The following is a 22,916-nucleotide window of genomic DNA, read 5'->3' on the forward strand; positions in this document are numbered from 1 at the left end:
CCATAATGTGACTCCAGACCCACACTTTTAGCTTCCCTCTGAAATGATCTAGCTAGCTATTTGGTTCAAGAGGATTAAGGATGGGCAACAATTGCTGGCCTTGGACCTTGCCACCAATGCTCACATTGTGTAAAATATTAGTAAAAAACACTTACAAAAGTGCTTTGCCAGCACAACAGACTGAAAATGTACATCCGGACAGAAAGAACAAAAGAGGTCAACCCATATTATGCAATGTCCTCAGGTAATCTGATGAGCATGCAGTCCACTGGAGACAAATCTCCTGGGTTACCTGCAGAAGCAAATTAATTAGCAGCTCAGCTAAATCAATCTGCAATCAAATTAATTTCTCCCAAGGGAGCCTCTCTGGAGAGCAATCAGGCACCGTGCAATGAAATTTACCAAAAATAAACCTTACCCAGACTATGACTTAGGTAGATGCAACTTTAGATGTGAATATAAAATGGTCAGAAACATATAGGAGCAGCTTTCTGATGCAGGGTAGGAAAGCTGTCCCAGTCGGTGTAGCAGAGGTCTCTGGGGTATTAGCAACAGACCAGCACAATGACTGGAGTGATGAAGACAGGAAATATTTTCTGACTGTTGGATCAAGGATTTCCGTATGGGTGCCATGTTCAATGGAAATATTCACTGATTTAAAAAATATATAAACACAAATAAGTAATAAATTGAGTGTTTTGAAGATCAAAGTTCCGTGTGAAATGGTTATAAAGCAGCGTGTGTGAGATTGCCTGATCCTGCAACAGTATTTCCCCTTATAGTGAGCTCAATACTTGGGAGAATTGCTCAATGTCACCAACAGCCAAGTGTCACCTTGCCGTCTGCTTGAAGTAAGGAGACACTTGTCTATAAGCTATGAAACCAGAGCACAAAAACAGGAGATCATTTCACATTTGTTAATCCAAGTAAAAATAAGTAAATGCATAGAAAATATGCTAGATCAGGGGTGGGCAAACTTTTCTGTGCAAGGGCCACATTCAGAAAATCACAATTCACAAAGGGCCGCATATTATATTAAGTAAAATAATTACTTCACCCGGTTATGATTCTGGGCGCCTCATATAGAACATAGAACAGTACAGCACAGAACAGGCCCTTTGGCCCTCGACGTTGTGCCGAGCAATGATCACCCTACTCAAGTCAACGTATCCACCCTATACCAGTAAGTAACCCAACAGCCCCCCTCCATTAACCTTAAAAAAAATTTAAAAAAAAAAAAAATTTTAAAAAAAAAAAAAAATTTTTTTTTTTTAAATGACTTGGTGGGCCGCAGAAATACCTTTGGCGGGCCGCATGCGGCCCGCGGGCCGTAGTTTGCCCACCCCTGTGCTAGATACAGTATCAGGAAAAATAAACCTAGGAGGTTGGTTAAGGTTTCATGCAGGAGATTACCACTTAAACTTTAGCAACACTGAACACCCAATACTAAATTGCTGAAAATCATTCGTCATGTCACCTAGCTTCGCAAATCTGGCCTAAACTATCAAGAACATAGTATTCAATGTGTAGAACCAAGCTATTCGGCCTAAATGATCCACTCTACATCATCTAACCCCCCCTTCAATTCCTTTCTCGCTCTCGGGTGTTTGTGTAGCTTCCCCATCGCATCTATGTTATTCACCACCATTATTCCACATGGTAACGAGTTCCATTCTTCAGCATTCACCGAGTAAATAAGGTTTGCTCGAATTCCTTATTGGATTTATGAGCAATTTTCTTTCATTTATGCCCCCTGATTTTTACCCCCCCAAAAAATTTCTGTTTCCCCAATCAACCCCTTCATAATTTTAAAGATCTCTATGTGGTCACTCTCAGGGTTTCTCTTTTGTGGCCTGTTCAGCCTTCCCGGAGAGCTAGAACCTCGGTTCTGGTATCATCCTCGACATTTAGTTTGCCCCCGCTGCAGTGCTTCAACATACCTAAACTGTACACGGTACTCCAAGCCAATATTCTCTCATAAGCGGAGCAACCACACAGCAACCTGCAAGTTCCCATGCAGGCTGTGCGCACGCCACTGCGTTAAGATAATGGGCACAGTGTAGTCACAGGCCTGAACTAATCAGCTGTGTATTACAAAAATAAACAGTGGTTACCTTACTCCAAGTGAGGTCCAACCAAAGTTCTATAGAAGTTTAACGTAACCTCTCTAGTTTGCAACTATACTTCTCAAAAAAAAAACTCCTGTGCTTTATTTCCAATTCATTTGACCTTGATAACTTGCATTGCTATTCTAATAATCTGAGAATCTGTACCCCAAATTCCCTTTGCTCCTCTACTCCTGTTAAGATTCTTTTTTCCTGCAGGCAGCACGGTGGCGCAGTGGGTCAGCCCTGTTGCCTCACGGCGCCGAGGTCCCAGGTTCGATCCCGGCTCTGGGTCAATGTCCGTGTGGAGTTTGCACATTCTCCCCGTGTCTGTGTGGGTTTCGCCCCCACAACACAAAGGTGTGCAGGGTAGGTGGATTGGCCACACTAAATTGCCCCTTAATTGTAAAACATGAATTGGGTACTCTTAAAAAAAATTTTTTATAGACTTGCATGTTCACGCGTATGAATCAACAGAAGCTTCATTGGATTTGTCTCTTCGTTTGATGAAAGCTCAGTCTAAACTTCTTAAAAATAAATTTAGAGTACCAAATTATTTTTTATCCCAATTAAAGGGCAATTTAGCGTGCCCAATCCATCTTCCCTGCACATCGTTTTGGGTTGTGGAGATGAGACCCACACAGACACAGGGAGAATGCTCAAATTCCACACGGACAGTGACCAGGGACCAGGATCGAACCTGGGCTCTCAGCGCCGTGAGGCAGCAGTGCTAACCACTGCGCCACCGTGGCGCCCTCGCTCAGCCTATACTTTGACCTAACGTCCAACACAATTTAGCCTCATAACTTTAACCAGTCTTGGCGGGATGCGCTGGACTAACACAGGATCTGATTAAGCTGAACAAACATGGCTCTAACAATGCAGTGTTTCATTTGGAAGATGCCAGTGATCAAGCACTTTCCAACCTGTTTGTTGCAAACTCTGGTTGGTGGAAATCTTACACAGAACGGACAGCACAGAAAGAGGTTAATTGACCAGCTAGTCCATTCCAATGTCTCTGCTCCACACAACCCTCCTCCCACCCCTCTTCGACACACCCCATCAGCATGACCCTCTATTCTTCGTTCTTCACTTTTATCTAGCTTCTCCTTAAAGGCATCTGGGCAATTATGACAACTTCCTTTGACATTATGGGGCTGAGGCAACATGCAAGCAATAAAGCTTAGAATACATCTTTTTGCAGTAATCAGAACATTTAAAATTGGAAATAAAACAAAGCTTTGTTGCTTTTGAAATGCAAATTCCTGTTTTGAAATACGTTTTTACCTCCGAGGGTGATTTCATTAGAGACACGGTCGATCGTGAGCACATCATTGGATCCATCATCACAAGCTTCAAAGTAGAACTTTTCTGGCGTGGTGTGCCTAAAAAAAACAATATATTTTTTAAGTTACCGTGAATGTCTATTAGGTGAAAGAAAATCAAAATTTAATCTCACCATCATAGGCACTCCGGAAAGTACCGACATCCTCAGAATGAAGATTCGCTATTTTCCAGTTCAAATTCAGTTTATACCCGAGCACTTACAACAGTTTGCAGCTCCACACTGGTGGAACCTGGAACAGATTCTGGACATAAAACTTATACAAAAACATGCAATTCCAAGGAGACTTTCACCCCAACGGCACAAATTCTATTGCTGTCAGCTAGATACCTGTATTATGGTGTATAGTGCTAAGGCCTACAAGCATCCCTGTGCACAGTGCTGGGCATTATGGACTGGGAGCATCCAAGAACACCATAATAATAATAATCTTTATTACTGTCACAAGTAGGCTTACCATTAACACTACAATGAAGTTACTGTGAAAATCCCATAGTCGCCACATTCCAGCACCTGTTCGGGTACACAGAGGGAGAATTCAGAATGTCCAATTCACCTAGCAAGCACATCTTTCGTGGCTTGTGGGAGGAAACCGGAGGAAACCCACGCAGACACGGGGAGAACGTGCAGACTCCACACAGACAGTGACACAAGCCGGGAATTGAACCGGGACCCTGGTGCTGTGAAGCAACAGTGCTAACCACTGTGCTACCGTGCCGCCCAGCAGTTTCAGTTCATCAAAGTCCAGATACGTGTACACAAGTGGACATCTTATGTCCATAATCTGTTCCTGGTCCATGACTCCATTCCCGGTCCATGACTCCAAGCCCTGATATATCTACAAAATATTAATGGGAATATAAGGCAAGGTACTGTGGGAAATGGGAATGATGCACAGGTGTGGAGACGCAAACGTGTGTAGTCCCCAATAACCAATGCTGCTATGATCTCCGTTTTCACCATCAGTGCTCCATTAGCACTGCCGTTTTGCTCTGACCCATGTAAACAGGGCTAGAATCATGCATATGAACATATCTGAAGATATTTGTGAGCAAATATTACAATTCTCCAAGATGACAATGAGAGATTTCTGCAGCCAAATCTAGGAGCCACTTGCAGGACACGATTCTTCCTATCAGTGGCTGCGAAAGTGACAGCTGTACAGACCCTCCATGTGACAAACTATTCCCAATCAACCAGAGAGATTATTGTCACATGCCAACCTCCAATGCATATTTGCATCATGCAGATCGCTCATACATTGTCTGCTATGGCTGGTGAATCACTTTGCCTTTTGGAAAGTCCATTTCTACCATGTCACAGGTTTCCCTTGGGTGGAAGGCTGAAGCATGCGTGCACTCATGGTTATATCCTGAACGCAACTCCAATTCTGGAGAGATGCCGGCTCATCCAAATCGACTATTGAACAACAAAGGCAGTGAATGGAGTCGGCAGCAGAGGACACGCGTACGTACAGAGTCGTCTCTCCTAGCGCTCCTCTCTGTCAAAGTGTATTGTGTGCTTTTTCTGAACATATTAACCAGTAGGAGGAAGTGAGCTGCATGGCTGTGTGGTGTCAGCGGGCAACTCCTTGCAGCAGGTTAGTAGAAAACCCTGCAACTACCAATGCCACAGGGATGACTGGGGTTGCTTGAGTGTCGTCCAGGTGAGAAGCAGCACTATCGGTTTCATCCAGTGTGATTCGACACTGACAAACCATTACAGTTAACACTGCGCACTCCCGACAACAAGTCGTGTGCACACAATTAACATTGCACAGAAAGACAGGCGAGTGCTTCTCGGGGCAGAGGAGTGGAAGAGGACAGTGGGCAGGAGGGAACATGGAAAAAGCAACAGCCAGGTCAATGAGCAAAGCCTTACGAGGGCAGGGAGGGAGCAGAAATGCTGCAGGAGTGCAATTGTAAGAATGTAGACTTCTTAAAAATAAAAACGTTTCATGTAGCCTACAACCACCTTCCAACCTTTGCTGTTAAATCCCCGAACAAACTGATCAGAGGGCAGCTGTATTAGAATATGCAGAATGCAGCATTTAAGAATAAAGGGAATCTTATCAGTCAGCCAAGGCAGACTCGAGGAGGAGTTTATAGAATATATCTGCGATGGTTTCCTCGAACAGTATGTAACGGAACCTATGAGGGAGCAAGCTATCCTAGATCTGTCCTGTGTAACGAATCAGGAACAATTAATGATCTTAGTCTGGGATCCTCTTGGAAGGAGCGATCACAGTACGGTTAAATTTAAAATACAGATGGAGGGTGAGAAGGTAGAATCCAATACCAGTGTCTTGTGCTTAAACAAAGGAGGCTACAATGGGATGAGGGAGGAGTTGGCGAAGGTAGACTGGGAGCAAAGACTTTTTGGTGGGACAATTGAGGAAGAGGGGAGGACTTTTAAAGCCATTTTTCACAGTGCTCAGCAAAAATATATAACAGTGAAAAGGACTGTAGGAAAGGGGATAATTAGCCATGGATTTCTAAGGAAATAAAGGAGGGTATCAAATTGAAAGAAAATGCATCCAAAGTGGCAAAGATTAGTGGGAAACTAGACGATTGGGAAATTTTTAAAGGTCAACAGAAAGCCACAAAAAGAAGCTATAAAGAAATGCAAGATAGATTATGAGAGTAAACTAGCTCAGAATATAAAAACAGACAGTAAATGTTTCTACAAGTATATAAAACAAAAAAAGAGTGGCTACGGTAAACATTGGTCTTTTAGAAGATGAGAAGGGGGAAAATTAGGAAATGGCTGAGGGATTAGCAGGTATTTTGTGTTGGTCTTCACAGTGAAAGACACAATTAACATGCCAATAATTGTTGGCAAAGAGACTATGGCAGGTGAGGACCTAGAAGCGATCATTATCACTCAGGAGGTAGTGTTGGGTAAGCTGATGGGGCTAAAGATAGACAAGCCTCCTGGCCCTGATGGAATACATCCCAGGGTACTATGAGGCAGTGGGGGAAATAGCAAATGTGCTCACAGTAATTTACCAAAATTGGCTGGATTCTAGGGCAGTTCTGGCAGATTGGAAAACAGCAAATCTGACACCACTCCTTTAAAAAAAGGAGGTAGGCAAAAGGTGGGTAACTATAGGCCGGTTAGCTTAATCTCTGTAGTGGGGAACCTGCTTGAATCTATCAAGGAAGAAATAGCGAGACATCGGGATAGAAATTGTCCCATTGGACAGACGAGGCATGGGTCCATGAAAGGCAGGTCATGTTTAACTAATTTACTGGAATTCTTTGAGGACATTCCGAGCACGGCGGACAACAGGGAACCGGTGGATGTGGTGCATCTGATTTCCAGAAGGTATTCGACAAGGTGCCACACAAAAGGCTGCTGCACAAGATAAAGGTGCACAGTGTTTTTTCTAAAACTTTTTTTTTTTTAATTTAGAGTACCCAATTCATTTTTTCCAATTAAGGGGCAATTTAGCGTGGCCAATCCACCTAGCCTGCACATCTTTTGGGTTGGGTGGGTGAACCCCACGCAGACACGGGGAGAATGTGCAAACTCCACACGGACAGTGATCCAGAGCCGGGATCGAACCTGGGACCTCGGCGCCGTGAGGCAACAATGCTACTCACTGCGCCACCATGCTGTCCAGGTGCAGTGTTGCGGGTAATGTATTAACATGGAGAGAGGATTGGTTAACTAACAGAAAGCAAAGAGTGGGGACAAATGGCTGTATTTCTGGTTGGCGATCAGTGGCTAGTGGTGTGCCTCAGGGATCAGTTTTGGGACCGCAATTCTTTACTATTTAAAGTTCGCAGATGACACTAAGATGAGTGGCAGAGCAAAGTGTGCAGAGGGATAAAGATAGTTTAAGTGAGTGGGCAAGAGTCTGGCAGATGGAGTATAATGTAGATAAATTTAGAAGAACGAGGGGGGATCTTTTGGAACATATAGAATTATGAAGGGAATAGATAAGATAGAAGCAAGGAATGTGTTTCCACTGGCAGGTGGAACTAGAACTAGGGGGCATAGCCTCAAAATAAGAGTAGAAGATTTAGGACTGAGTTGAGGAGGAACGTCTTCCCCCAAAGGGTTGTGGAATTCAGTGCCCAGTGAAGCAGTTGAGGCTACCTCGTTGAATGTTTTTAAATTAAAGATAGATAGATTTTTTTAACAGTAAAAGAATTAAGGGTTATGGTGAGTGAGCGAGCGGGTAAGCGGAGCTGAGTCCACAAAAAGATCAGCCATGATCTTATTGAATGGCGGAGCGGGCTCGAGGGGCCGAATGGCCTACTCCTGTTCTTAGTATGTTCTTATGTAAATTTATCCAAACTCAAGGAATGATATCGGCTCCTGGCCGGGGTCTTCTAAGACAATCTGCTTGAATTTTCAAAAATGCTTTAAGCGGAAAGGCAAAATCTAGGGGAGTGAAGAGGGAGAGGATCTCAACTCAAAGCATTTGCAATATCTATGTAGGATTACGTCTTCCTCAGGCACTGCAAAGATAAACCAGGAAGCTTTTTATCAAATTGCAATCAAAAGCGGCTTAGCTGCAATTTAACACTTAATAACATTTGCTCTAGGCAAGTGGTCGATGATCAGCATGTAATGTACATCCTTAGTGATTAAGCGCTAGTCCCGAATACTAATATGTGCAAACATCCAGAACCAATGGTAATGAGTTTGGCTTGAAGGAATATTCAGATCATTGGATTGTTTGACAACTGGTTTTACCATTGTACAGAACCATCTTATACCCTGGACAATACTACGCAATCCTCATGGGAGGCAACACCTCTGCTAAACTTTGTCACTGAGCAGCTGTGAGATCCAAGCTCCCAAATATCTTTCACGGGTGCACACCACTTTCCAATACTAACTTCCCTACAACGAGAGTCCTTGCTGCACACACAGGAAAGACAAATAATAGCTTTCAGTCCATACTTTCAACATTACATCCTAAACCCATTCCCTAAGTCAATCGAGTTACATTAAACAAACAAAAGAAAATCGGCAACTTTAGGAAAAGGAACAAAGTTGTCCAATGCTGATAACAGAACTACTTAATCAGCAGAACCTCCTCGTGCCTTATCCGAACAGCGGATTCGCCAGAATTAGCACGGGCCATTGACAAGGCGATGCCAAATATCTGCTGCATTTCCTCAGCTTTTCAGTAAACAAACATAACGCTGACATTACAACTAATTAGGAAAACACTTCTGGAAGTTTAATCCAGGGTTACACAGCTGACATTATCGGCTCCTGGCCGGGGTCTTCTAAGACAATCTGCTTGAATTTTCAAAAAGGCTTAATTTTATTTATTGCGCAACCATCTTCAGCCAGAAGTGCCAAGTGGATGATGTATCTCAACCATCTCCTGAGGGCCCAACATCACAGACTCCAGTCTTCAACCAATTCCATTCACTCCATGTGACATTAAGAAATGGCTGACGGCTCTGATTACTGCAAATGATATGGATATTACAGCAATAGCACTGAAGACGTGAACTCCAGAGCTAACCATGCCTCTAGCCAAGCTGTCCCAGTACATCTACAACACTGGTGTCTATCCGGTAAAATTTCCCATATGTCCTGTACACAAATAGGGCAAATCCAACGCAGCCATTTACTGCAGCCATCAGTCTATTCTTGATCATCAGCAGAGTGAAAGGTGTCGTTGACAGTGCTATCAAACAGTACAAACAGGGAATCCAAACATTCCTTCCTCCCCCCTCCCCCCCCCCCCCCCCACAATGATATTCAATGGCATTAACATTGTTAAATCTCTTTCTTTCTCCCCCCCCCCCCCCCCCCCCCACCCCCACCCCACTCAATCAATATCCTGGGGGTTACCATTGACCAGAAACTGAACTAGGCCAGCCACATAAGTACAAGAGCAGGTCAGAGGCTAGGAATTCAGAGGCAGGTAACTCACCTCCTATCCATTATCTACAAGGCACAATTCTGAAGTGTGATGGAATACTCTCCACTTGCCTGAATGGATAAACTCCAACAGTTAAGAAGGTCGACACCATCCAGGACAGAGCAGCCTGTTTGATACCGGTACCCTATCCAGCACCTTAAACATTCACTCCCTCCAGCACCGAAGCACAGTGGGATCAGTGTGTAGATTCACAAGATGCATCACAGCAATTCACCAAAGATTATTCGACAGCATCTTCCAAACCAGTCACCTCCATTATCCAGAAAGACAAGGGCAGAGACGCACGGGAACACCACCACTTGCACGCTTCCCCACCAAGCCCCTCACCATCCTGACAGGGGCTGGTTTAGTACAGGGCTAAAGACCTGGCTTTTAAAGCAGACCAAGGCAGGCCAGCAGCACGGTTCAATTCCCGTACCAGCGTCCCCGAACAGGCGCCGGAATGTGGCGACTAGGGGCTTTTCACAGTAACTTCATTTGAAGCCTACTTGTGACAATAAGCGATTTTCATTTCATTTTCATTTCTTGGAAATATATCACCGTTCCTTCACTGTCACAGAGTCAAAATCCTGGAACTCCCTCCCTAACAGCACTGTGGGTGTACCTACACCACAAGGACTGCAGTGGATCAAGAAGGCAGCTCACCACCACCTTCTCAAGGACAATTAGAGATGGGCTACAAATGCTGACCTAGCCAGTGACACTCACAATCCCATCAAAGAATATATATATATACACATTTTTAAAGCACCTTTAACAATCTCAAGATGTCCCAAAGCACTTTACAATCAATGAGGCACTTTTGAAGTGAGGTCACGGTTGAAATGTAGGGAACACAGCAACTAAATCGTACACAGCAAGCTCCCACAAACAGCAATGTGATAACTATTGCTATTGCGAGGTTGATAGAAAGAAAAATATTGACCAGGGCACCAGTCATAACTCCCTTTCGCTTCTTCGAAATAATGACTGTGGGATCCTTTTTACAACCTCCTGGGAGGACAGAGACAACCTGGTTTCCAGTCTTGTCCAAAAGACAACATCTCAAATTGTGCAGCACTCCCCTCCTGTCAGTACTGCTGCACTGCAGTGTCAATCTAGATTTTTGTGAAGTCTCTGGACCTGTGCACATACCCACCCCAGCCAGATGCAATGCAACCAAACAATTTGCAACTTCTCAAACCGTTGAAGATTTTGAAAATTGTTCTGTCAGTATAAATGACAACTCCCGAGAGACTGGCATCAGCTGCCTTATTTTTGCAGCTGTTCTTATTTTCTAAAAGGTCATTGCATCTACTAAAAAAAAAACATTTTTCCCAACAAGCTGGAAGAACCAGCTCAGATTTTGAACAGCACCCATGTCAGCTGCAACAATGCTCAAGAGTTAAGCAGATATCACAAAACTGATGTGCCAACTAAAATAACTGTAGTGAAAGCTGCTTCTCACAACATTCTCAAGACAGCGGGCAACCAGAATGTCTCGGCTCACATGTGCTCGGATTCTGGACTTCCCGCTTGTGAGCGTTCAGAGTTCGCACATGGGGTAGGAAAACATACACCTGCCCGGGGTCCATGTGGGGCCAGGAACTGCAAGAGGATGGGTGCACGCAGAGGTTCTGGGTCTCTGCGGGGGAGGGCATGGGCGGCTACGCAGGCTCTGCGGGTGCTCTGGCTCTGCGTGCGCGCAGGCTCTGGCTCTGCGTGCGCGCAGGCTCTGGCTCTGCGTGCGCGCAGGCTCTGGCTCTGCGTGCGCGCAGGCTCTGGCTCTGCGTGCGCGCAGGCTCTGGCTCTGCGTGCGCGCAGGCTCTGGCTCTGCGTGCGCGCAGGCTCTGGCTCTGCGTGCGCGCAGGCTCTGGCTCTGCGTGCGCGCAGGCTCTGGCTCTGCGTGCGCGCAGGCTCTGGCTCTGCGAGCGCGCAGGCTCTGGCTCTGCGTGCGCGCAGGCTCTGGCTCTGCGTGCGCGCAGGCTCTGGCTCTGCGTGCGCGCAGGCTCTGGCTCTGCGAGCGCGCAGGCTCTGGCTCTGCGTGCGCGCAGGCTCTGGCTCTGCGTGCGCGCAGGCTCTGGCTCTGCGTGCGCGCAGGCTCTGGCTCTGCGTGCGCGCAGGCTCTGGCTCTGCGTGCGCGCAGGCTCTGGCTCTGCGTGGGGATGGGCGTATGCGCAGGATCTGACCCCGTTTGATATTACAACACCCTGGGCTAAGGCACGATCAATTCCAGCCCTACTTGACCCGGAGTCACAACACAGGTGAATTAATTTAGAAGTCTTTGGCTCTTGGCTGCTCAATAATTATAGTCACCAGGTTGTAAATGTAAAACACAATTACTGTTTATTAATAACAAGAAATGGAATAAAACATGTAGCAAATACAACTGGTTAACAATCTAACTCTTAATCTTCCCCACCCCACTTTAACCTGCCTCCACCCTCTGTATTTACACACACAAGGGGAAGAAAGGGTTAAAATACTAAGCAAAGGGAAAGAGAGTCCTTATGAACATAGAACATACAGTGCAGAAAGAGGCCATTTGGCCCATCCAGTCTGCACCGACTCACTTAAGCCCTCACTTCCATCATATCCCCGTAACCCAATCTAACTTTTTTTTTGTCACCGAGGGCAATTTATCATGGCCAATCCACCTAACCTGCACGTCTTTGGACTGTGGGAGGAAACCTGAGCACCCGAAAGAAACCCACGCAGACACAGGGAGAACGAGCAGATTCTGCACAGACAGTGACCCGGCGGGGAATCGAACCTGGGACCCTGGCACTGTGAGGCCACAGTGCTGGCCACAGTGCTAGCCAATTGTGTGACTGTGCTGCCCTTGTTTCAGATGATGGTTCTAGCACACCTTCCTTTACGGTACGCTTGCAGGTTAAAGTCTCTGTTTGCAACCTGCAATGGTTTTCCCTGTAAATTCATTCATTCAGCTTCTCTGCAGCTTCACAAATAGAGCAGCTACAAAGCTTTGCTTAGGGGCATCAGCTGGAGGGTTGCAAGGACAGAAAGGAAGCCAGTAACAATTGGACATCAAGATCCTCGGGCTCAAATTCAGTCCAAACTTTGAGGGTTTGAAAGTGTGGCGCCAGGTTGTTTTGTGTGTTTTGAAAAAGCTCAGTGTAGTGAAAGCTGTCTGCAGTTTGTAATTAGAGAGTGGTTCCTGAACATTTTACAATGCAGTTATTTGCACCCGAGACTATACAGTCCTGAGCTTGTTTATCCAGGTTCCACTGTATGTAATTATTATTGCAAAACGTAAATAATAAACTACTCCCCGTTGGGAAATGTGTGGAGCAGTGACTCATTTAGAGTCACAACAGCGCAGGAGCTTATTCGGTCCATCAAATCCAAGCAGCTCCCTGCAGAACAAGCCACTCAGTCCATTTAGCCCTGACAGTTTATTTCCTTCAAATACCCATCCAATTTCCTTTTGAAATCATTCACCAACCTCGTGGGCTGCAGGTTCCAATTTAGTACCACTTGGAGTGAAAAATGCCTTCCGCACAGCCCACCACCCCCATCTCTCACCCGAAACCTTAAACCTGTGTCCCCTAGTCCTCTGCCTTATCTCACTAGATGGATCTATGTTTTTATAATATTTATTCTCAGTTAAGGTCTCCCCCCCCGCCAAATATCAGCACAAATGATCACAACCAGCTCTCAAAATAAGCATTATAATCAACACATTGTGATGGAGAAAAAAAACAGTAATCCCAAAGGATTTAAAAGGAGTGGATTGTCTCACGGGAGACTGATTAGACTATATTCCCTAGCATTTAAAAGAATGAGAGGCGATTGCATTGAAGCATAACAAGTTAAGGGGTTTGAGAGAGTAGATGTTGGGAGGTTATTTTCTCTGGCTGGGGAAGTCTATAACACAGGACCACAATCTCAGAATATAGGGGTGGCCAATTTGGACTGCGATGAGGAGAAATTTCTATACTCAGAAGGATGTGAATCTGTGGAATCTCTACACCAATGAGTAGATGTTCAGTCATTGATTATACTCAAAGGTAGAGATCAATAGATTTTTGGACACAAGGAAATAAAGCAATATGGGTGTTGTGAGGGAAGGTGGAGCTGAGGTAGATGATTACATGATTTTATTGAATGGTGGAACAGGCTGGAAGGACTGAATGGCTCATCTTTGCTTCTATTTCTTATGAAGTCCACCTACAAGAATGTTGAGTGTCCACATTTGTAAATTAGATGACAGCTTTGCAGGACGGCACGGTAGCAGTGGTTAGCCCTGTTGCTTCACAGCACCAGGGTCCCTGGTTCGATTCCCGGCTTGGGTCACTGTCTGTGCGGAGTCTGCATTTCTCCCCATGTCTGCGTGGGTTTCCTCCGGGTGTTCCGGTTTCCTCCCACAAGTCCCGAAAGACGTGCTGTTAGTTAGGTGAATTGGACATTCTGAATTCTCCCTCCGTGTACCCGACCAGAATGTGGTGACTAGGGGCTTTTCACTGTAACTTCATTGCAGTGTTAATGTAAGCCTACTTGTGGTAATAAAGATTATTAAAACATTAAAAGTCCATCTGAAATATATTTTTACAACAGGTCTTTGCTAAATTGGGTATTAATTACTTTATTTTAATCCCATTATCAATTTGTTTGCTTGCAGTCATCTCCATTGTCAATAGCAACTGTACAACTGCAGGCATCATCCCATCAGGGGATTTATCAGGTAGTGATTGGATATTTTATGCACAAGATTAATCAGCTTGCCAATTAGTACATTTTTATTTAAGGCAGCTACAACATCAACCTTTCTCCATTAAATTTATGATCAATCTATTTGGACAATTCTCTGTGTAATTTCCTGTCTCGCTGCTGGTAATCATAATCACATTGATGTCTTATGTGAAGCTTCAAGAACCACAAATCTCTGTCCAGGTTGAGGGGGAGGTGGAATTCAAACAATCACAATATAAATCAGGATTCATAAGATAAGCTGGCCAAGGACACTTCAAGTTAATGTGCAGTTTAGTGACAGGACCTTCATCTCTTCATACTCGTCCACTTCTCTTCAGAATCGTTTCAATACCGTCTCTTTGTTTGAACTTTCAGCCTCCCCTCCTGATCATTCACTCCACAGTTCAGGCTTAATTTCCCCACCCATTCCCATTTGTGAAGCACATGCGTGTTTCTAAATGCAAGGAAATCTATTGAAAATGAACGCTGTTGTTGTTCCATCAAATGTGACAACAAAGTTAATTGAAGCCACGGCATCTTGCAATTATAACAATCGTTCCAAGAAACCATGCTCAGAAAGTTCATGCTATGATGCATTGGTAAAAATGCAATACATCACACTCGAACATCACTGTGTAGGCAACAAGACACAGGTTACACATTGAAAACCCTCCACAGGGTTCTCAGTCTCAATTAACTGACAGGAATAGACAAGAAATCAAAGCAGAGGTCTGAGAACTCATTTCATCATTCTCTAGCACCGCGGCAGAATGTCATTACCAAGACCCGGGAGTAGATTGCTGTCCATGTTCTTTCCTCACTTGTTAAATGGAAGAGGGGGCAGAGAGATAGAGACACAAGAGCTCATATACAACAGAGCATGGCATGTTTTAGATGCTGTCAATGATTAATTATATCTGCTGTTTTATTCATTATTGAAATCAATAATAAAGCAGTCACGTTATTGAAATATCCTAAAAGTACACAATCTCTAACATGTCCAAACCCTCTGGAGCCATCCAAGTTAATGTTGGAGAGGGATAGCCTCTGAACAGGGAGGAGAACCAAGCAGTACAAGAGTCCAACATATGGGCTGAACAAATAACTCACTCATGATTCACCAGTTAGTTACGTGAAATACCACTATGGCTATCTCAGGTTTCTGTGCCTTGCTTTATGCAAATCAAGCAATGCTGCCAGATGTACCACAGTCAGATGTAATGAGGAATTCAAAGTCCACAACCCCACTTCCTGCACCATGCTAAGGTTTGGTTTGAATCATCAAATATGACAAAGTTTATTGAAGTCACGGCATCTCACAACTCTAACTCTAAACTGAACTAACCATGTTCAGAAAGTAAACTAGTGGAACCAGCATAATTCATTACATTTAAGACCATAAGAAATAGGAGCAGAATTCAATCATGGCTGATATTTTTCTCATCCCCATTCTCCTGCCTTCTCCCCATAACCCTTAATCCCCTTATTAATCAAGAGCCTATCTACCTCTGTCTTAAAGACACTCAGTGATTTGGCGTCCACAGCCTTCTGCGGCAAAGAGTTCCCCAGATTCACCACCCTCTGGCTGAAGAAATTCCTCCTCATCTCAGTTTTAAAGGACCGTCCCTTTAATCTGAACATTACACTTGAACATTAGTATGTAGGCGATAAGACAGAACCAGGGCTTCATCATGCACCAGGGTCTGAGTGACTTGAATGAATCCTTGCCGGCACAGAAGACCTACAGTCCTCCGCTCTAACAGCTGAGCTATTGAAGGGTGCACAAAGCTGTCATTTATATGGCGCCTTTCACAGCCACAGGACATCCCAAAGCGCTTCACAGCCAATGTATAACTTTGGAATTGGTGCCACTATTGTAACATGGGAAATGCAGCATCTAATTGGGACACAGCAAGCTTCCACAAACAGTGGTGTGATAATGAGGTCACCTATATTTGTGATGTTGATTGAATAAATATTAACCTCAGGATAACATGGAGAACTCACCCCTCCCAACTCTTCTCCGAAATCATGTCAGGGGAGCTTTTACATCCACTGAGAGAGCAGATGCAAACTTGGTTGACCATCTCATCTGCAAGACGGCACCTCCAACAGTGCAGCATTCTCTCAGCACTGCACTGGAGTGTCGGCCTTGGTTTTTGTCCTTAAAGATCTAGAGCGGGACTAATCTTCTGAACCACAGGCAAGTGTCACCCACTGAGTCAAGACTGATACCTGGCCAAGGAAAGCACTACCATCTGCTTTTAAATTTTGTAATCAATATGCACAGCCCTGAACCTTGTGTTGTATTGATACCTAGTAAAGGTGTAACATAAACATCCCCAGAACTAAAACCACTTTAATAAACAGGGAACAATGAACTTGAGCAGTTTTAAAAATTCAACAGATGTTTATTGAAATGCTACGGCTGGCTTGTTTAGGATATAATTTACCTTTAATCCTCTCATTTATATAAGGGCACCCCCTTCATTCTAAGATCACCTTTCTTTCATCAATCTGAACTTTAGCAGCAACAAATGGCACTTTGCAAACCTCTCCTGATAAGATAGTTATCTAAACAGCATCATTATTAGTACAATACATCGGTGTCACCATTCATTCAACTATTCAATTGACAATATGTCAAACAACTTTATAGGTACAAGTAACATACCATATCTGCCCTAGCAAAACAGCACAGAAATAGTAGGCCATTCAGCCCATTGAGCCTGCTCCACCAATCAATAGACTATTGGTGTGTATCACATCCCCATTTGCCATTACTCAGTATCCTGAAACCATTACCTAATAAAAATTTTATCCGTCTCAGTCTTGGAAGTTTCAACTGACCTAGTCTCCAAAGTCGACGACCTGATGTATGAAATGCGTCTCGATCGGACTGACCCAATTTTAAAATTAAAATTTAGAAGAATCAACTGGTTCTGGATTCTGCTACTTGAAGAATTAGATAGTGTATATTTTAAAATTCTTTCACGGGATGTGGGCGTCGCTGGCTGGGCCAGCCTTTGTTGCTCATCCCTAATTGCCCTTGAACTGGGTGCCTTACAAGGTTATTTCAGAGTCAACCGCATTGCTGTGGGTCTGGAGTCACGTGTAGCCCAGACCAGGTAAGGACGGCAGATTTCCTTCCCTAAAGGACATTAACAAACCAGATGGGTTTTTACAACAACCAATGATTGTTGACATGGTCACCATTACTAAGACTAACTTTGAATTCCAAATTTAATTTAGGCGTTGAATTAAATCCACCAGCCACCCTGGTGGAATTTGAACCCATGACCCAGAACATTCATTTTGATCTCTGCGTTATTAATCCAGTGACATTACCACCATGTCTCCGACTCCCCACTAAACCTCGTAAATCCTTTTATCACTTTAAACACCTGGGTTAGGTCACACTTTAACCCAGGGGTGGGCAAACTACAGCCCGCGGGCCGCATGCGGCCCGCCAAAGGTCTTTATGCGGCCCACCAAGTCATTTAAAAAAAAAAAAAATTTTTTTTTTAAATTAAAAAAAAATTGTTTAAAAAAATTTTTTTTTTGTTTTTAAGGTTAATGGGGGGGGGGGCGGGGAGAGACTGTTGGGTTACTTACTGGTATAGGGTGGATACGTTGACTTGAGTAGGGTGATCATTGCTCGGCACAACATCGAGGGCCGAAGGGCCTGTTCTGTGCTGTACTGTTCTATGTTCTATATGAGGCGCCCAGAATCATAACCGGGTGAAGTAATTATTTTACTTTATATACTATGCGGCCCTTTAAAATTGTGAATTTCTGAATGTGGCCCTTGCACGGAAAAGTTTGCCCACCCCTGCTTTAACCATTTGCACTCGAGAGAATACAAGCCAAAATCACCCACCTGTCCTGATAAGGTAACCCTTCAAGAGGTTAGGGTGAATATGCACTATACACTTCCAAAGACAATGGGCTAGATTCTCCGCACCCCAATGCCGAAATCGCGGCTGGCACCGGGACGGAGAATCCAAATTCCCACATGGAAGCGTGACCGGTGCTGGAGAATATGCTGCGCGTCGCTTACCTGCATGGCAGCTGCGGACTCAATCTGAGGCCGCCCTGGTCGGGGGTGGGTCAATCGGAGGGTGGGCCCTTATATGGCAGCACGCTAATTTTGGCCGCTTGGTCCGGGTCGGGCATGCGGCCGATCAGGGCACTATGTTTAGGGTCCAGCTCCATGGTCTGAATCCGCCATGGAGCACAACACGGCCGCTGGAGGCCGCCGCCATGCGTAGCCTCTGACCCGGAAGTGCCCGATTCTGTAGCAGAAGCTGATGGTTTTACGTTGGTTCACTGCTAGCCCCCTGCAGGGCAAGGAATATGTGGCCCCTTTCACACCAGCTTTTCTGGCGTAAAAGTCCACAGTTTTTACGACGGCGCGGGGACAGTCCCAAAAACAGAGAATCCAGCCCAGGATATCCACCCTTAACTACCTTCCAAAATGATCAAACAAGTCTCAGTTGTATCGAACTTCCTCAGGGCAATTAGGGATGAGACATCCCAATGCTTTGTTAATTGGCTATATTGAGGCGAGTGAGAAAACCAACATAGTTACAGAGACAATGTCTGACGATGTGGCAATAGTGCACTGAGATTTTCTTCCTTAAACACTACAGGAGAACTAAATAATATATACAGCGTTTGTGACACTGAACTAGCAACATAGAGGGCATGGGTTCATTGTCCACTCACGAGTTCAAACTCAAATCCAATATTTCTGTGGCCTGACACCATGAAAGCAAAAAATGAAAATAAAAACTGCCATAGTCCATAAAAGTTTGACTGATTTACTAGCAACCTAGACTACAGGTCACTCTAGTTTGCTCTGAATAAATGCACCAAAACAACACCGCTAACATTTAAAACAAATTTTAAAAATAGCAAGATGGTCATAGTTTAGAAATTAGGGCCATATCCCAGTCACTGTCGCACTATTGTTTTTTTTTTAAAAAAGGGGGTCACAGGACTTTCACAGCAACTTCATTGCAGTGCTAATGTAAGCCTACTTGTGAACTAATAAAGATTATTATTAGATACAGCAATCAACAAACCTTGCAGTTCCTTCTCACTTTTTATCTACAGGACATTAATATAGACAAGAACAACATTTGCGTCACATCACCATAAGGTACGTCACAAAACTAAAAGCCATTCTATATTGTTGCCTCTAGACCAGGGGTGGGCAAACTACGGCCCGCCAAAGGTTTTTATGCAGCCCACCAAGATCAAGTCATATAAAAAAAAATTTTTTTTTAAATAAGGTTAATTGGGGGGGGGGCTGTTGGGTTACGGGTATAGGGTGGATACGTTGACTTGAGTAGGGTGATCATTGCTCGGCACAACATCGAGGGCCGAAGGGCCTGTTCTGTGCTGTACTGTTCTATGTTCTATATGAGGCGCCCAGAATCATAACCGGGTGAAGCGACATTTTTGAAAAGTAGACAAAAAGAGGGCTAAAGGCAGGATGCCACCGGGGGAAGCGTTGAGGTATATGCCGCACGCTAATTGGTTACAACCGGGACTATTAATTAATATACTATGCGGTCCTTTAAAATTGTGAATTTCTGAATGTGGCCCTTGCACGGAAAAGTTTGCCCACCCCTGCTCTAGACGTTACTATTCCAATACTTGTGGCTGGTTTCCCATATTCAACCCACTAAACCAAAGCTCTGCTGCCCTTGTGCTAATTCACTCCAAATCCTGTTCATAAATCACTCCTAATCCTGTTCATAAATCACTCCTGTCCTTACTGACAGGTTAAACAACCGCTCAATTTTAAAATTCACATCCTGGTTTTCAAACGCCCTCCCGTGGCCTCGCCCCTCCAAATCTATATTCTCCCCCAGTGCCATAGCCCGCAGATATTCTGTGCTTCTCTATCTGACCCTTTGAGAATTCCCAAATCGAATTGCTCCATTACTGGGCATACCTTCAGTTGCCTGGGCTATAAACTCTGGAATTCCTTCCCTAAACGTCTCTCTCTTAAGAGTACAAGAACTAGAGGCAGGCCATTATTCAGCCCCTCCTGCCTGCACCACCAATCAATAAGATCATTGCTAATCTGATGTGCCTGGAACTCCACTTTCCTACCCCATGAACTTTGACTCCCTTAACAGATCAAAAATCTGTCCTGCTTAGCCCTGAATATATTCAACGACCCAGGCAGCCGACACTGCTTGCTGCGGTAGAGAATTCCAGAGCTGCACTACCCTCAGAAGAAACTCCTCATCTCCATCTTAAATAGGGGAGAAAACACGCCCCTTGAAACTGAGCCAACCCTCCCCCCTCACCAACAGTTCTAGATTATTTGAAGACATTGCTTGAAAATTCTTTTTTAATAATCTTTACAGTCACAAGTCGGCTTACATTACAATGAAGTTACTGTGAAAAGCCCCTCAGCGCCACATCTGGCGCCTGTTCAGGTACAGAGGAAGAATTCAAAATGTCCAAGTCACCTAACAAGCACATCTTTCGGAACCTGTGGGAGGAAACCAGAGCACTCGGAGGAAACCCACGCAGACACGGGGAGAACATGCAGATAGTGACCCAAGACGAGAATCGAAGCTGGGACCCTGGTGCCGTGAAGCAACAGTGCTAACCACTGTGCAACCGTGCGGCCCTGATGGTTTGCCAGGATACCAGATGTCAAATTGTGCTTTGGAATGCATCTGGAAGAATTCATGACATGAAGGGAGCTATATAAATGCAAGTTGTTGTCGACTGTGTGGCAGCAAAGACCACGGACAAGAGGAAAGCCGACTTAACGCTGTCGCCACCCCCGATAATCTTAACTTTACCTAAACTTCAGAGGAGCACACACTCACCTTCTCCACCGCACTATCAGCACAGTGCAGTCCTCTAACATAGCACCCCCCCCCCCCCAATGGTGGGGATCCACACAGCCCCCACCCCCCACCAATGGTGGGGGAATCCACACAGCCCACCCCCCCCCAATGGTGGGGGAATCCACACAGCCCCCCCCCCCCCCCCCCCCCCCAATGGTGGGGGAATCCACACAGCCCCCCCCCCCCCAATGGTGGGGGAATCCACACAGCCCCCCCCAATGGTGGGGGAATCCACACAGCCCCCCCCCCCCAATGGTGGGGGAATCCACACAGCCCCCCCCCCCCCCCAATGGTGGGGGAATCCACACAGCCCCCCCCCCCCAATGGGGGGGGAATCCACCCAGCCCCCCCCCCCCCAATGGTGGGGGAATCCACACAGCCCCCCCCAATGGTGGGGGAATCCACACAGCCCCCCCCCCAATGGTGGGGGAATCCACACAGCCCCCCCCCCCCCCAATGGTGGGGGAATCCACACAGCCCCCCCCCCCCAATGGTGGGGGAATCCACACAGCCCCCCCCCCAATGGTGGGGGAATCCACACAGCCCCCCCCCCCCCAATGGTGGGGGAATCCACACAGCCCCCCCCCCCCAATGGTGGGGAATCCACACAGCCCCCCCCCCCCAATGGTGGGGGAATCCACACAGCCCCCCCCCCCCCCCAATGGTGGGGGAATCCACACAGCCCCCCCCCCCAATGGTGGGGGAATCCACACAGCCCCCCCCAATGGTGGGGGAATCCACACAGCCCCCCCCCCCCAATGGTGGGGGAATCCACACAGCCCCCCCCCCCCCCCAATGGTGGGGGAATCCACACACCCCCCCCCCCCCCCCAATGGTGGGGGAATCCACACAGCCCCCCCCCCCCCAATGGTGGGGGAATCCACACAGCCCCCCCCAATGGTGGGGGAATCCACACAGCCCCCCCCCCAATGGTGGGGGAATCCACACAGCCCCCCCCCCCCAATGGTGGGGGAATCCACACAGCCCCCCCCCCCCCCAATGGTGGGGGTATCCACACAGCCCCCCCCCCAATGGGGGGGGAAGCCACACAGCCCCCCCCCCCCAATGGTGGGGGAACCCACACAGCCCCCCCCCCCCCCAATGGTGGGGGAATCCACACAGCCCCCCCCCCCCAATGGTGGGGGAATCCACACAGCCCCCCCCCCCCCCAATGGTGGGGGAATCCACACAGCCCCCCCCCCCCCCCGATGGGGGGGAATCCACACAGCCCTCCCCTCCCCCCAATGGTGGGGGAATCCACACAGCCCTCCCCTCCCCCCAATGGTGGGGAAATCCACACAGCCCTCCCCCCCCCCAATGGTGGGGGAATCCACACAGCCCTCCCCCCCCCCCCCCCCAATGGTGGGGGAATCCACACAGCCCTCCCCCCCCAATGGTGGGGGAATCCACACAGCCCTCCCCCCCCAATGGTGGGGGAATCCACACAGCCCTCCCCCCCCCCAATGGTGGGGGAATCCACACAGCCCTCCCCCCCCAATGGTGGGGGAATCCACACAGCCCTCCCCCCCCAATGGTGGGGGAATCCACACAGCCCTCCCCCCCCAATGGTGGGGGAATCCACACAGCCCTCCCCCCCCCCCCAATGGTGGGGGAATCCACACAGCCCTCCCCCCCCCCCCCCCCAATGGTGGGGGAATCCACACAGCCCTCCCCCCCCCCCCAATGGTGGGGGAATCCACACAGCCCTCCCCCCCCCCCAATGGTGGGGGAATCCACACAGCCCTCCCCCCCCCCCCCAATGGTGGGGGAATCCACACAGCCCTCCCCCCCCCCCAATGGTGGGGGAATCCACACAGCCCTCCCCCCCCCCCAATGGTGGGGGAATCCACACAGCCCTCCCCCCCCCCCCCAATGGTGGGGGAATCCACACAGCCAGCCAGCCCCAGCCCCGCCCGGGCAGGGGGAGGAGCAGCCTCCCCCTCTCTGACCCACACCGGACCCGCCTCTGCTTCACA

The 22,916-nt window shown here is 46.8% G+C and overlaps 1 protein-coding gene across 2 annotated transcripts in view; it reads right to left on the minus strand.

Moving 5' to 3' along the window:
• LOC119965766 (phosphatidylinositol-3-phosphatase SAC1-like) overlaps positions 1–22,916 on the minus strand; it is a 68,144-nt gene that overhangs the window by 45,032 nt on the left and 196 nt on the right. For both annotated transcript variants that reach the window (XM_038796571.1, XM_038796570.1), the window contains exon 2: positions 3,393–3,490. In XM_038796571.1, coding sequence (XP_038652499.1) covers positions 3,393–3,490 — 98 coding nt within the window. The remainder of the gene's footprint in view (positions 1–3,392; positions 3,491–22,916) is intronic.

Source organism: Scyliorhinus canicula, chromosome 5, assembly GCF_902713615.1.
Source record: "Scyliorhinus canicula chromosome 5, sScyCan1.1, whole genome shotgun sequence".
Taxonomy (NCBI): domain Eukaryota; kingdom Metazoa; phylum Chordata; class Chondrichthyes; order Carcharhiniformes; family Scyliorhinidae; genus Scyliorhinus; species Scyliorhinus canicula.